We start from the raw sequence: 16,589 nt of genomic DNA, 5'->3' as shown, positions 1-16,589 counted from the left end.
CCCTGCTGCACCAGGTTCAGGGCCACATCAGACTTATGTTGCCTGATAAATCCTACATCACCTTGCTTTCACCTCCTGACCCAATTTCCTACTGCCACCCCAACTCTGGCCCACAGGTTCAGTCCTTAGAACACAGGTTTCCTTGGCATTTGTGAATGAATCAAAATCAAAAAGAAGACAGTGACAAGGTAACCACATGAGACTTGCTGTGTTTTCACCCACTGTGCAGGGAAACCAATAAGGCAGATAAAATGACTCATCTGGGACCACAGCAGGCAAGGGGCACGGGCTTATTCCCCAGTGTTGGCGCCACCCTGTGGCTATCTGTAGAAAGTCAGAACCAATAGATACTCAAGGAAGCCTCCCTGAAGTCTGTTGGGTCGGATGATAGGTTGGGGCTAAGCTGAGTTGGGGAGTGCCTGCTTAGCATGCACAAGGCTTGATGCTCACCAAAACAAAACAAAACAAAGCGGGGGGGGGGGCAGGGCAGAAATGTACGACGATTGGCTAACACTCCAGGACCCAAATTTAAGATTTAAAAGCCCAGATCTTCAAACCACCACTCAAGATCCATATTTGAAAAGCAACCGTTTATTAGAACCAATACAAGAGTATGAAAAGGGGCAAAAGAGGGTGGAAGGGGGAGAGAATGATGTTTGAATTGGATGTCAGTTGTAGAAAGACATGTCTATTTTTAAAAACATGTACACTTAAAATGCAAACATATATATATCACTTATTCTTTAAAGAAATCAAAAGCAGACAAGTTTAGCTGAAACAAAACCAAGAAACGTAACCAAAACTCCCCCACAACCAAAGAAGCCCACAGAGAATTCAATGTCTTCCTCCGTCCAGACGCCTGGCTACAAGGTGACCTGCTTCCTGCGCAGAATGGCCAAGTGCTGAGGAAGCCCACCTCTAGGGTCTCCGCAAACCCCTTCTGTGACAAGGTGCAACACAGCAGGCAGAGGTAAGGCAGCTGCTAGCTGCTTGGCAGGACATGAGACTGCTCCTTCCCACCCTCCAGGGAAGGCCCAGGACACCTGTTAGGAGCAGAGCCCATCCAACAGCGGGAGCCTGTGCTACAGAGCCAGGCCCTTGTGCTTTTCATGGGTTACCAATCTAGGGTCAATAGGGGAAAGGGAAAAGAGCCCTGTCTGAAAGAGCTGGGGGCTGCCTTGGCCCCTAAAGTGAGACAGAAAGGGTAAGGCTCTTGGGCAAACATGTGTCCAAGATGTCCTCAGTCAGGGTCAGACTGTGGACACCAAGAAAGAGGCCACAGAATCCACACAGGATGAAGCCTTGAGAACCTAATGCTCAATTCAATGTTACACCTATTTCTGGAAAAAAAAAAAATCCAATGTAGCTTTTTGGTGGGAGATGGTAGGGTTATGTTGCTTGAACATGTGGTTTGTATGAAAGGGCAGAGGCTTAGGAGCATGAAGGGATCAACAAACTAACTGTTCTAGGATCAGCCTGGAAAATAAAAACTATAAATCCAAACTACCACGAGTTGATTTGCAACCAAGACAGTCAGAAGTGGCTGTAAGTCCACAGGAATAGGACCTCAACTCCCAACCTGCAGAGAGCATTCCATCATCCTCCCTCACCTAAGACTCTTGGGTTTCAAATGGCCTCTTTGTGATGCAAGACAGAAAACCCACAAGTGCCTGCCTTTCCCCATGGCATCCCAAGTTAGTCTGGATGATCAAGACTCCAACATTCACAAACACTGTCAAAATCTGAACTAGCAGCTTTGATGAGGGCTGGGGGTGGGGTGGAAATTCACCAATGTCACTAAGTATTTCCACACTCAGAAACAACTCAGTGAGGGCTAAAAAACTTGGACTCAAGGCATTCTCCACAGGCAACCCCAAAGGAGTCATCAGCTCTGATCTGTAACCCTCTCAACACCCCATGAGGTAGGTCAGTATTATCACCCCATTTAACAGATGGGGCACTGAGGCATTGAAAGGAAAGACTTGCCCAAGGCCGGCCATTAAGACCAATGGGGAGGCTGGCACACAAGTGCCCATTACAACATCTCACTTTTCAGTCACGTTGGTGCAACCAGATGAGCACCGTCGCTCACCTGGAGTAACCTGAAGAGCCTGCACATACCACCTGCCTCTGAAGACTGCCCTAGTGCCATTTTGAAAATTAAGTTGCATTTTAAACAGTAAAATTCACTTAGGAAGGGTTGCTGGGCATGGTGGTGCACGCCTGTGATCTCAGCGCCCACAGAGGCAGAGGCAGGTGGATCTCTGTGAGTTCGAGGTCAGCCTGATCTATTGAGTTAGTTCAGGACAGCCAAGGCTACACAGAGAAACCCTGTCTTGAAAAAACCAAAATAACAAAACAAAGAAATAGGGTTAGCTAGGTGGTGGTGGACACCACACCTTTAGTCCCAGTGTTCAGGAGGCTGAGGCAGGCAGATCTCTGAATTCGAGGCCAGCCTGGTCTACAGAGCAAGTTCCAAGACAGCCACTGCTACACCAAGAAACGCTGTCTTAGAGAGAGAGAGAGAGAGAGAGAAAGAGAAAAAGACATTGATTTCTCAGTCTTCTACTGCGTAACCCAGGCTTCCCAAATGCAGAGAACAGCAGGGTCTTCCCAGGTCAGCAAGCAGCTCTGGGCACCTGAGGCTCGGCAGGGCTGCAGGGCACAGTGAAGGGCTGCCTGGCATTCCTCCTGACACCTAAAGGCAGCAGCTCTGCCATAGCCGGCCTCACCCAACCCAAGCGCTTAAGGACAGAGTGATGGCTTCTCCTGCTGCCAGATACAACTCATAACACAGAAAGGAAAGCAGAGACAAACCACCAAACAAAGCAGCTGCCACCCTTCCCACCCTTGGAATTATGTTGCTATCTTAAAACTACTGGGGTGGGGGGCACTGCCAAGCTGGTTGAGAATCAAACCCTCAGGCTACTGGAACCTGGAAAACGCTGACCTGCATTCTGAAAATGCTGTAACATAGAGGAAACTATCTTCTTAGTTCTCAAAGACTTTCAGAGCAGGACACGCCCCTCTTCCCACAGCCTTCACGGCAGCCAGCACAGAACTCTCCACAAACCAGGAACTCAAAGGATGACAACAGGAACACACCAGCACAAAGCTCACCAGGAACAGCCTAAGACTTTTCTATGTACATGCTCCACTTATCTGATTAGACTAGACAAACGCAGATGATGATAAAATTCAAGGTTGGTGCTTCAGCAATGACAGCTCAGATTCAGTGTGTCTGGGACCCTCCCTAACGAAACACGCTGAGCTAAGAATATGTAGCTCAGTAGTAGAGCGCTTGTCTAGTGTACAAGGCCCTGACTTCAATTCTCTCTCACCCACCCACACTACCATGAATGCACGTACCCCTCACGATACCAGTGCTCAAGGCTGAGGCAGGAGGACTGTAGGCACTGGGGCCAGCCTGGGATACTAAAACAAAACAAAAAAGCTCTTTACAAGTGAAACTACCCGTTTGGGCTTCAACCAACTGTTAGGGTCATACTTGCCAAAGACCATTACCAAAACAAGAGGATGATAAAAAGTTCATTGCATTCAATTTGGCATAATTTCTTGATAATAGTTTCCTATTAGATTTTCCGATTAATACTGATGGCTCTTGCCTAGGCTGCGATAATTAGGTTTTGATCTATTGTGACATTAACGATCACAATCGTTGACTTTGAATTTTTCTTTAATTAATAGCTCCTTCCTTGCCAGCTTCTGCCTCCAGTGCAGGGTCTGCCCCTCCTCCACCACCATGTTTAACGCCTTCTCTCACTGACCTCAAAGACAACAGCATTGGTGGATTACTTCTTCCCATAAAACAAGACTTTAAAACATATTTCTGACAGGAGCAATAGGAGATGATGTTAGGTGAAACGAGGGCCAAGAAGAAACGCAAGGTAATGAACTGTCACTGTCGGTTAGAGAACCAAAGTCAAGCTTGATGTTCAAGTGGCAATGACAGAAGTAACAAAAACAAGACGAGGTAGATTAAAATTCAAAAAACTCAGTACAAGCAAAAAAGAAACAAGAAACTTCACATTTTAACTTTCTAGAGCAGTTAATTTGAATTCCTGGAAATTCTGACTTCCTAAGTCAGTCAATTATCCAGGTAGAGCTAAGACCTTTTTCTTGTGCTCTCAAGAGTGAGACTGAGAACCTGAAAACGACTGTTTATCAACTGGGAAGGCTTTATGACACACATTCCCGGACAGATAAAAGTCTCAAGAGCCAGGTGATGTTCTTTCTGGGGAAGATTTTACCTAAGCAACACAGGTATTGCTTGGAACCCTCTGGCGCTGCTTGGACAGAGCTACATGTGACCCAGAGGCAGATGCTCAGATATTAGCAGACATTCCCTAAGCTTTCTTTTAACAAAGTCTGTCATTAGTATGCTTGGGGCTTTAAAGCCAACCTAACATTTCTCCTTTCTTTCTCCTCACCTTTCTCCAGAAGGGTGAGAAATTGAAGACTGTGAGCAACTTGCTAAAATGCCCACCAAGAGGAAATATACAAAGGCCCTGCGACACCACCACATACAATGGCTTCTGCACCCCAGGCAGCGCTCTCTACGAGCGCAGCTACTACAGTCGTCCGTGGTTTGTGGAGGCCAAACAACGGGTCTCCGTGCTCACTTACTCTGTACTCTCTGGCAATAACAGCATTTCTAATGTGTTCCTTTATTTTCGGCAATGCTTCCAATGGCCAGCTAACTCAGCTTATCCAAGACCACAGGTCTTTACCACAGATGAACCAATTAACGGCACCCTCCTCTGTAGGTCCTCCGGTCCCTGTGGGAACCCAGGGCTTTGTGGATGCATCCCCAGCACTCTGCCACTAAACTGCCCACTCAAGACCCATCCTTCCGTACTCTTGACTGCTTGATTCTGTCCCCAAACCAGAAATGTATATGCATGTGTAGTGTTTGTTATACAAAACTATGATCAGTTCATCCCACACCATTATCAAAGCTCTCTAGGGGGCAAGGGTGTTTAAAGCTTGTGTCCTGAGCCGAAAATGCTCGTTGACTGACAAGACTGACATATGCTAATGCTGTGGGAATGTGAGCAGCAATGTATGAAGTTGGTGGTCACCCAGGTCACTTCTGCTTCTGCGTAAAGCTGGCAAGACCTGAGCATTGGAGGGTGAAGCCAAGAAACAGCTAGCACGACACAGGAAAAAAAAAGACAGAAATTAGTTCCGCATTAAAAAGCTATTTCAAGGGGTGGGGAAAAGGCTCAGCAGTTGAGACCACTGACAACTCTTCCAGAGGACCAGGATGTGATTCTTAACACCCGCATAGAGCTCACTTCTATCCCAGGGGATATGATGCCCTCTTCTGGTTGCCTAGGGAGCCAGGCATGCGCATGGTGCACAGACATACATGCAGGAAGAAATCCCATGTACATAAGATAAATAACTTTCAAGAAGAGCCTGACATGGTGGCACACACTGATACAAAAAAAGAGCCTGAGTTCAAGGCTAGTCTCGGTAGCCTTTTCTTATTTTCCTCTTTCAACAGGGTCTATGTAGCTCTGGCTGGCCTAAAACTCACTGTATAGACCAGGCTAGCCTCCAATTCAGGGATTCACCTACTTCTGCCTCCTAAATGTTGGAATTAAAGGTGTGGGACCACCAAACTTAGCCAGAAGTAGACTTTGAAGGCCAAGTTTCATTATACAAACTTTTAAAAGGGGCAGAGAGGCAGGTATGATGGCATATACTTATAATCCTAAAGACTGGGAGAGAGAGGCAAGAGATCAAAAATTCAAGGCCATCCTTAGCTTCAAAGTAAATTCAGACTTGTCTGTAAAACAACAACAAAATGATGTATGGGGATGAAGGGGCATATGAAAACATCAGTCCAGTGGCAGAGCACTTGCCTGGCATGTCAAAGCTAGCCCTAAGTTCAATTCCAAGTAGCACAAAATTAGTTCTAAAAGAGAATTAACACAAGAGAATATACTCCAGTATTTAGGAGTGTTTTACCTTTGGCCGCTAACTTTAATGGGAAGAAAGCTCTAGGAAACACTTCTGTCTGAGGCTGCAGTTCTCCACAGAAACAAGCTACTTGGCACCCACCCATGTAGGAAGCACAAGGGAGTGTCTGGCGTCTTCACACTGAGGACTAAAGATAATACTGGGATCCAGTTCCTTATTTCTACATATAACCAGCAAAAGTACTAAGAAGAAAAGAAGGGTGTTTTGGTAATACTTTGCAGAAAACCAATACATGAACTGAGGACAGAAAAGACGGTGTAAAGAGTATTAAAATCAGTCAGGGAGCAGTGGCACACACCTTTAATCTCAGCACTTAGAAGGCAGAGGCAGGCGGACCTGAGCTACACAGAGAATATTAGAACCATGGTAAACAGTACAAGACCTTGTTAGACATCACCTGTCAGTCATCACAGCAATTATGTGCCTTAAGCTTCCCTTGATTTGTTGCATTACAAAGGATTAAGCTCTCAAAGTACATCCTCAGTCCTTTTTACTTTTCATCTTGAGATCGGGTCTCACTAAGTTCCCCAATACACCTTGAATATACAACAGCCCTGAATCAGTCTGGGACTGTATGCTTATGCCACCAGGCCTGGCTTTTTAGGACCAATCTTAATACCAACCATCATTGTTATATTTGCCCACAGGCTAAGATTTTGTTTAAAAAAATGCAGACACTGCAATTTACAAGCTCACGATCACTGACTACTCAGACAGGCTGCCTTTTCCTCCAACTGCCAATCAAGAGGCTCAGATCACCTCAGGAGCTCTGGCTTACATCTGTCCTACTTTCATCTACCCTAATTACTACTATCCTTGGCTGCCTGTACAACAAATCTGCTTTCTAACCCTCCTTCACTTCTCTGTTACATACAGACAATGGTCACTTACCCAGCACTTGATCTAACTCCTCCAGAGACCAGTGGACTATGGAGAAAACACCCCAATGAGGTATGGGTGAGGCGCTCTTCCCCACATTACCATTCACAGTATCTTCCTGGCTGACTTACAGCAAAGCTTCATTGTCTATCTGCCATGTCACTGCAGCAACAGCTGTCTTCTCAACTGTGCAGTATAATTGTTGACATAATTTATACAGAATTCAATCAGCAGCTGGGCAGGAAAGCATCGTTAACAAGTGCTATGAATGGGTACATAATTTGCATATTATTTGGCTCATCTGAGTACTGGAGCACTCCATAGATTCCTCTCATTACTATGAATAATCTAGAAATGGCTGGATGCTCCCACCACACAGCTATGTTTTAAAAATCAAAGGCAACAACAAAAACAGCCTCAGTAGCTGATGAAATCTAGAATTAAGGCTACCTCAGCATTTTCTTTTTCCTCAACTTTGGAGCTGAGACAAGAATGCTCAGCTCCAAACCCTGTTGTTTCCTTTAGTCCTGATTCTCCATCCTCAACTATATAAGAAAAAAAGAGAAGAAAAGATGGGCATTTCTCAGGAGACAAAAAAACAGAATAGGGTCAGAAAACTTTCTCAATATACTAGCAAAACCAAAAGTAAACCAAAAAGTAAGTAGTTTGTTCTGAGAAAAGGTTTTGTCAAAAAGACCTGTCACTTTCTGAGGTGATATTCTTCCATAAAAATAAGCTACAACTAAAAGTCTGAGAGTGGAGACAGGGAGGAACATTAATACTTTGAAGACTCGGTGGCAAATCCACAAGTCATGAGACAGTAAAATCAACAAGTTGTCACTGCTGCGAGTACTTAGAAACTGATACTGTGGCTAGTGGCGCCTCTCCAAGAATCTCAACTGAGAATGATGGCGCAGAAGGGCCTGTGAGTCCTCTGAGATGTGAATCTGCTATGATGCCTCTTTGGTTACAGGAATGCTTTGGGAGGTTGGCAGGGTTAGAGGGTGCCCAGCACCTTGGCACACACAAGCTCCAGGCAATCAACCACACCTACATAAATACAGCCTAAATATGGTGAAGGAAATAATTCATACATACCATGTGACACCAGACAACTGTTATCAGCCCCATCCTGTTATCTGCCTGCAGTATAGCTTACAGACTCACAGTTAATCTTGTCCTTTTATGACAAACTGAAACCACCCTACAGAAACAGAATCAGGGACTGACATTAACAAGGCCAAAGAAGCCTGAGGGCCAACCAGAGTGCCTTGTCAAATTTAAATGTAAAGTGCCAAGCCCCCAATAGGACAGAGTTGTTCTGGGAGGGAAACCAAGGACAGACAGGGGTGGCCCAGAAGACCACACCAGGGACCATATATTCTCCTGGCAGAGCTAAAGGAGACTGGAAAAGACACAACAGGTGGACTGCCACTATTGGCTTCCTAAAAGATGGACAACATCCTTTCTATGCCAGTATGTCCAAGACGAAGGCCAGCTGGTCATCAATATATTCTAATAACAATCAAGAAACTGAAGTCACCATCATAATAAAAATTCCCCAGTGTAAAAAAACAAGCAAGTGACCCTAAAAGATCATGACTCTGAGGTGATTAAAAAGTTACAGGGGAGCAGAAGAAACAAATCAGGGAAAAAGAAGAAACTGTGAGACTAACACAAAGCATGTAAATGCCTGATTTCCACAGTTACACTTATGAATCAGATCATCAGTTATATTACAAGAGAACCAATACCAACATCTCTCCCATGGAGCACAGTGATAAGCACATTTTTTTATGGATGTGTTTAGGATGGAAAGGGTGGGAGAAGGGAGAGGAAGCAGGAAGGTGAAGGTATTATATACAAAGAGAACTGACGGAGACCACCCCTCCTTTAGCTCTTTGCACTTTCTTTCTCTTTGTTTTCCGCATCCTCTGGATATGCATGCCACGTCAGTCTCTCTTCATAAAATGCTATCACAATTTGTGGACATTTCACATTAGCTTCTTTTGCAAGAACCAGGTCAGCTTCATCTGTGTCTTTCCTGAAAAGAAAGGATGTAAGACTTAGAAGGAGAAGTGAGAGTGAGAGAAATCTGTCTGAGTGTCAGTATTTGAATTTAGCTGGCTTGATCTTCTCCGTACACTTTGATCTCAAGGTAAAAAGAATCTTTACAGGGCTGGAGGTATAATTCAGTAGTGGAGCCTCTGTATCTGATCTTTAGCATAAAAAAATAAAACCAACAACAAAAAAACCAACAACAACAAAGAAAGAGCAGAAGAGTGGCTGTTCTTACAGAGGACCCAGGCTCAGTCCCCAGCAAATATATGGCACCACACACTGCCTGGAATGTCAGTTCCAGGGGATCCAATACCCTCTTCTAGCCTCTGTAGGCATATATGCAAGGCAAAACACATACACATAGAATAAAAAATAAATCTTAAAAGAAAAGGGGAAGGGGGAAGGGAAGAAAATAGGGGAGAGGAAAAAAGCCAGTCAGGAATGGTGAGTACATGCCTGTAATCCTGTTAACTCCAGTCCTAGGGAGATGGAGACAGGACAGTGAGTTCAGTACCCTGTACAACACATTTTATCCTTGTGTTGGCTTAAATGAGAAATGTCCCCACAGTCTTGGGCATCCAAACAGTCTTGGTCCTCAGTTGGTGGTTCTGTTTAGGGAGGTTTTTGTGGTATGTCATGGGAGTTGGGGGGAGGAAAAAGCCTCACTTGTTTTCAGGTTGTACTCTCTGCTTCAGCTTGAGCCACATGAGACCCTGTCAGGAAAGGAGGGAGGGAGGGAGGGGCAGTGCTTCATTTTCTTCTAGAAGTCACTATCTCGGATAAAGAATTTTGTGCTTTATTTAGCATCAAGCTTGATGCCTTGTTGAAATTACTTTCCCTTTTAGACATCATTCAGCAGCCCTGACTCTCAGTGATGCAAGAAGCTTCATTCAGCTCTTACCCTGCAGTCACAGGCTCATGAGCTTACAGTAAATAATTCAGTTCTATGCAAACAGATGTTTAGGTAGTAGTTATACATTTTGTACCCCAAATTTGTTTTTCTGATATGCAGGTTACTATAATGTAACACCAAAGCTTGAGAAATGTCACAAACCCATTCTTAACCATACTATCCACTTAATACTGACACTGGAGTTGGCTATGGGTTAAATGTAGGAATTCTCAGTTTTACACTCTTTCCTCCTAGCAAAACCACAGCTGTGAAGTGAAGCATGACCTTGCTCACCATTTCATTAAGAACATTAAGTCGCCACACGAATCTGTTGCCCCAATGATCTTTTCTGGCTCCAGCCCTCTCTCAAAGCCGCGGGCGATATCACTGCTCTGCTACAAATAGAACAGAAGAGATTAGTGTAAAAACCACCAAAAACAAAAACAAAACTGGTTTCTCAGAATAACAAATCACAGCCTTGTTAACATTACTCTATGCCATTTGTCATCGATTTAGAAAAATCCTTAGAACTCAAGAAATATAACTAACTGATCTGCATCAACCAGGGACAGCAATGTTGAGATATTTTGCCAAGAAGATGTAGCCGTGTTTCCTGTTATTCCATGCAAATGATAAGCACCCCTAAAAGTCTGTAGCAGCCTGTGAGTCTCTGGAGAATCATCTGGGCATCCTTCTGCTTGCACTTTACTCGCCTAGAATCTGTGCAGTACCACAAGCCAACCCTTTCCTACTGTTCCTGAGACACTACAAGCCACTCTCATCTCCCGAAACGCTTTCCCAACCCTACTCTTTTAGAACTTCTAATTTATCTTCACAATGACCAACAGTTTTAATATTTCACAGAGTCATCTATATTTTGAAAAGCAGAGGTAAGAAGGATGCAAGACCAATAATCTAAAAAAGGCAAATCACAAACATTAGTTTGCATATGACTTGGGTGAAGAGCCTCTGGTCTGCTTAGACACACTATTAACATTGACTGGGCCTGAGACCTCAAGCTGACAACTCATGAGAGGGCTGGGACTTGGTCTCAGGTAATCATGTGATCCACATACAGCAGAGGCTGATCCAGGTGTGATAGCACTGTTCAGAATAAAAAGTCTAATTTTATACACATCATAATTTTTTTAAAAATTTCAGGAGATGAAGCAAGCTCATTCATCAGCGGTTAAGAGCATTGTCTGTTCTTCCAAAGGACCTGAGTTCAATTCCCAGCAACCACATAGTGGCCCATAACCATCTATAGTGAGATCTGCTGCCCTCTTCTGGCAGGCAGACACATATGCCGGCAGTATATTGTAGAAACAAACAAACAAACAAATAAATAAATCCTTTAAAAAAAAAAAAAAGATTTAACAAATGAGCCAAATCCCAACCCTTTCTGATCATTTTGATTTCCTTTGAGATAGAAAAGCAGGCCACTGAGATGGCTCAGTGGGCAAAGGGGCTCATAGGGAAGCCTGACAATCCAAGTTTGATCCCTGGGACTCACATGGTAGGTAGAGTATCAACTCCTACATATTCCTTGACTGACCTATACAAGTCTATAACCCCCCAAACAAACAAACAAACAAACAAATATTTTACATTAAGAAAAAAACAAAAAACAAAACAAACAAGAAAGCTTGCACAGTCCTGGTGGTCCCCAAAGATACCAGAACTCAAAACAGGAAAGAAATTCTAGTCATGGATCAATGGGAAGATACTGACTTTTTTTAAGACAGCCTCTTTGGGGCATTTAAGAGGAATAGGTTCCCAGATGCAAACACAGCTGCTCACAGCTGGAATTCTGGCATAGGGACTAAGTTATACATCATTTTTGGCAGCTGGAAACAGTCTGCTACATAGGGAGGGTAACGGGGGAATGAAGAAAGAATGTTCAAGCTGCTGAAAGGAGCTGAGGCAAGAAAAACACTAAAATCATCACAGGCAGTAATCTTAAATCAGGCATAAAACCAACTAAGAAATTCCTTCTGCAGCGGTCTAAAGAAATGCCATCTCCACCACACCTTGAGAACACATGACTGCTACCTATCATGCCAGTTGTCCACCTGACAGCTGCCAGGACTACTGAGAATGCTATCCAGGCCCCCAGACAAACGTAATGTAAATGAGGTCGGGAGGTTGTTTTCAAGGTCAGCAGCTCCAAAACCTAGACATGAATCCTCTAAGTGGCCAGGGGCCCAAAGCCAGATGACTACCTTTAAAAGAACAAAGACCCTAAATTGAAGAAATGTTTACTCTCTCTCACAAATACCTCGTTAAAAGTCTTTGGTTGTATTATTTGCTATTTTATTTAATTGAACTAAAAATGAAACAAACGACAAAACTTAGAATACAAAAAGCTAACAGGGAAATAAAAGTGCCTACTAACCAAGCTTCAAGGTCGGACTCAAACTCCCCAGGCCTGCCTGGTGGAGGAAGATACCTGTCTGTTTCCAAGTTGTTTCCTACCCTCCACACATGCGCACTGACATGCATGCTTCAACACATGCAAAATAATAAAATGTGTTAAAATTTATAAATAAAAATTTAAAAGGGTGCAGGGAGATTGGGAGGCAGAGACAGTTTGAGACCAGCATGGTCTAATAATGAGTTTCAGACCACTCAAAGCTTCACAGTGAGACCCTATCTCAAAACAGACAGACAAAAAACATACACAAAACCCAAAAGTCCTCAGAAAATGGAAAGTGTTCCTTAAATTCTGTATCAATATGGTGTATCATAATGATATTCAGACCTTTTCAGAAAGGTGGCATAAGGTTACAGGCAGGTGTGCTGGCCCATGTCTTTAATCCCAGTGCTCAGGAGGCAGAGACAGGAGGATCTCTGTGAGTTAAGAGGTCAGGCTGGTCTATACAGCAAGATCTAACAGAGCCATGACTACACAGAGACCCTGTCTCATCAAACAACCAAAAAAAAAAAAAAAAAAAAAGGTTGTAAAAATAAAATTAACAAGAGAAAGGAGTCAGACAGGAACAGCCCCATAGAGACCAAGAATTATATACATTATAATTATATACATATATGTAATATAAATTATATATTTATAAATTACAGTGCTTCAGTTTGCTCACAGAAACTCTCATTTAACTGGTATAAGGTTCATCTCGGGTCCTGGAGATTTTTTTAAAATACCTGCTGAGTAGTTCTGAGGTGTAGTCACAGCTGAGAGGAACAGTGGAGAAAAATGGACATCTAAATATAATGCAGATAATCAGGGAACTGAGGCAGGAATACTACACACTTATACTTTCTTCTTTATTAAATTTTAAGTACATGATATATCCTACATAGGCTACGTAATCTGGAAATAAATGGAAAGAGGGAAAGCTGGAGGTGTTTGTGTAACATATACACACAGCAAAGATGCAGAAGAAAAAGGTAATACGGTATTTACATTAAGAAAAAGCAACTGAATCAAACCAAACTTCATAATTAGTTTCCAAACCAAACAATAAAGAGACACAAAAGAAAATGAAAATTCTTTTCCTCCTCAGGGTATATAGCTGGAAGAAAAATGAGTGAAAATAGCCAGATATGGTGACACATGCCTAAAATCCCACCACTCAGAAGCCTGAGGCAGAAGGGAAAGCCCCAGGCTAGGCAGAAATACAATGTGAGTTCAAGGTCAGTATAATTATGAAGCATGACCTTTACCTCCAAAGAACAGAGAGAGCTGGGGATATAGTTCAGTTAGCTAAGTTCTTGTCTAATATACAGAAAGTCCTGAGTTCAACCCCTAGCACAGCATAAAACATAAAGGCCTGCAGGCACAGGACCACCATCTCAGCATACACAGCAAACCTGAGAGCAGACACAGACATGTGTGACTCTGCCTTAAGATGACAACAGAAGCCTAAGAGAGAGACAGACAGATCCCTGAAGCTCGGAAGCCAGCAAACCTAGGCGAATCAAGGAACAACTGAAGACAGAAACCCCACACATGTGAACATGTGTATATACACTAGCATACACATATTCACAAGTAAATAAACTATACATATAAATCATATCAAACAAAAATAGTATACAGAAAAGACAACAAAGAGCAAAGTAGTAAACATCTCAGGTTTTCTGAATGTTATTTATTGCTTTTATTATTATTAGGGCGTTCACATGGGCAGGTGCATGTAGAGGTCTAAGGTCAACTTAGGAGTGAGTTTTCTCCTTCCACAATGAGGTAGGATTTGAACTTCAGGCTTGACAACAGGTACCTTTATTCCTGAGCTAACTCCTTAGCCACTTTTCTTTCTTTTAAAAGAAAAAAACTTGAAAGTGTCTTCTTCTTGGTGTTACAGTGTTGGCTCAATGGCTAAAAGAGCTCGACATTCTTCTGGAGAACCTAAGTTTGGTTCCCAGCACTCACTTTAGGAAACTCACAACAGCCTGAAACTCTGGCTGCAGGGAACCCAACACCTTCAGGCCTCCCTCAGGCAACAACACACAAGACACATATTCATACATATTTCTATTCACGGAGGACGCAGAGTGGATTGCATTTCACATTAGTTTTGACACTTTAACACAATTAGTGCTACGCAAGTTCTCACTCAAGCAGAAAGGGTTGCTGTAGCTAATCAATACACTTCCCTAGAGGCTGCTACTCAACAGCAAACCTTGAAGTCCACCCTTAAGAACAGTGGGAGAAGGGAGAAGCTTACCTCCCTCTTCTTTTTAGATTTTATATCATCGGCACTGCTGGAGAAACTGGATTTCCTCTTGTTTCCTTCTGACTTCTCCCTGGGCTTGTTGTTTTCACCCTCCTTCATCTTCTTATACTTTTTCATAAACTCAGAAATTAGTTCAGGACAATCCAAGTTCTTCTCAGGTTCCCAAGTATTGTGCTCCCTGGACAGTAACAATAAAAACAAAAGGAAAAGACAGAGGAATGAAGATAATTCCGTATTTTTATACCATTCCTGCAGAACCTAAGACTGACAAGTGCTAGGAAGCGACATCCTCAACCCCTTTCAATGCTAAAGTGTTTTTTTAAAGAGGACATGTAGTCAAAGGTTGGGCATTCTATACTTAAGTACTGACCGTGAGGCCTGAGGTGTCCTTCAGCGGTAAGGTACTAGCACAGATAATGCCAGTCTTGATCTCTAGCTCTCCAACAAATCTGATCTTCGTGGGAAAAGCACATCCGCACAAAGTCACGTGAAGAATTACTACTTTGTAGGGCCAGGGATCAAACCCCAAACCAGGGCCTTATGTCTGTCCACAACAGAGCTATACCCTTAGCACTGTATCAACATTTAGTATCCAAAACAAACCTGAATGTTCAACTAATGAATAAATAAAAATGTATTAAGCAACAAAAGGAAACAAAATACAACTTGAGAAAAATCTCAAATGGTACACTGAGTTAAAAAAAATGAATATACTGAGTACTGAGTTAAAAAAAAAAAGTCACAATAAAAGATATGCTTTCTTTCTCTTCTATTTTGATTTTGTTTTTCGAGACAGAGTTTCTCTGTGTAGCCTTTGCTGTCCTAGACTCGCCTTGTAGACCAAGCTGGCCTGGAACGCACAATGATCCACCTGTCTCTGCCTCCCAGAGTGCTGGGATCACAGGTGTGCACCACATGCCCGGCTGTACTTTCTTTCTGATTCCATTTCTCTGGCATGCCCTGTCAAGATATATTTTAGATTAGGCTGGGAAAATATTCTGAAATGGGAGTGTGGTTAACAGTTTCACAACTCTATAAATATTGACCAAAACCAAATCGAGCCAGGCACAGTGGTGCACGCTTTTAATCCCAGCACTGGGGAAGCAGAGACAGAACTCAAGCTAGTCTACAAAGTGATTTCCATAACAGTCAGAGCTACACAGAGAAACCCTGCCTCAAACAAAACAAAAAGACCTCCCAAAGAACAAAACAAAAAACATCAAATTGTACAATTCCAGTGGGTGACTTCTGTGTGTGTGTTGGGGGGGGTGCTGTCCTGAAACTCACTTTGTGGACTAGGCTGGCCTTGAACTCAGAGATCTGCCTGCCTCTCTGGTACTTGGACTAAAGTCATGCACCACTACCATTTGGTGACTCTTATGGTACATAAAATTATACCTTAATAAACCTGTTTAAACTACCAATTTTGGGGCTGGAGATTGCTCAGTGGTTAAGGGTACTGGTTACACTTGCAGAAGATCTGAACATCTATAATTCCAGTTCCAGGGACTCCAATGCCCTCTGGCCTCCAGAGGCACCTGCACAGCATTCATATACTCCCACAAAGACAGATACACATACATAATTTCTTTAAAAAAAATTAGCAGGCAGTGATGACATACGCCTTTAATCCCAGCACTTGGGAAGCAGAGGCCAGTATGGTCTAAAGAGCCAGTTCTAGGGCAGCCAGGACTTGGCTGAAACAAACAAAAAACTAAAATAATAACAATAATAATAAAAAATAAAAAAATCTTTGTAAACAAACCCCATCTAGAAGCTGGGTATAGAGCTCAGTGTAAGTGTGCTTGTCCAGATATAAGCAAGGCTCCATTGGTTTAATTCCCAGCACATCTTTTCTCTATCAAAAAAAACCCCCAAATTTAAATGCTTAATTAAGTGCCAAGAGTGTGATTTTATACAATCAGTTGCCTGTATAAAAAGGATAACTCAGTAAGTCATATACCTCTATAATCTTCCTTTTCTTTTCTTTTCTTTTTCTTTTTTTTTTTTTTTTTTTTTGAGACAGGATTTCTCTGTGCGGCACTAGATATCCT

The 16,589-nt window shown here is 42.9% G+C and overlaps 1 protein-coding gene across 6 annotated transcripts in view; it reads right to left on the bottom strand.

Moving 5' to 3' along the window:
* Positions 1-571: 571 nt before the first annotated feature.
* Cbx5 (chromobox 5) overlaps positions 572-16,589 on the bottom strand; it is a 43,685-nt gene continuing 27,667 nt past the window's right edge. For 5 of the 6 annotated variants that reach the window (XM_021652101.2, XM_021652099.2, XM_021652102.2 and 2 more), the window contains 3 exons: positions 14,527-14,713; positions 10,136-10,236; positions 572-8,932 (listed from right to left, as the gene is read on the bottom strand). In XM_021652101.2, coding sequence (XP_021507776.1) covers positions 8,782-8,932; positions 10,136-10,236; positions 14,527-14,713 — 439 coding nt within the window. In that variant the 3' untranslated portion in view covers positions 572-8,781. The remainder of the gene's footprint in view (positions 8,933-10,135; positions 10,237-14,526; positions 14,714-16,589) is intronic. The other variant, XM_060388478.1, reaches the window with a different exon arrangement.

Source organism: Meriones unguiculatus, chromosome 8 (genome assembly GCF_030254825.1).
Source record: "Meriones unguiculatus strain TT.TT164.6M chromosome 8, Bangor_MerUng_6.1, whole genome shotgun sequence".
Lineage (NCBI taxonomy): Eukaryota > Metazoa > Chordata > Mammalia > Rodentia > Muridae > Meriones > Meriones unguiculatus.
Note: the sequence above shows the minus strand (reverse complement) of the source record. Positions and strands in the feature narration are given on the sequence as shown.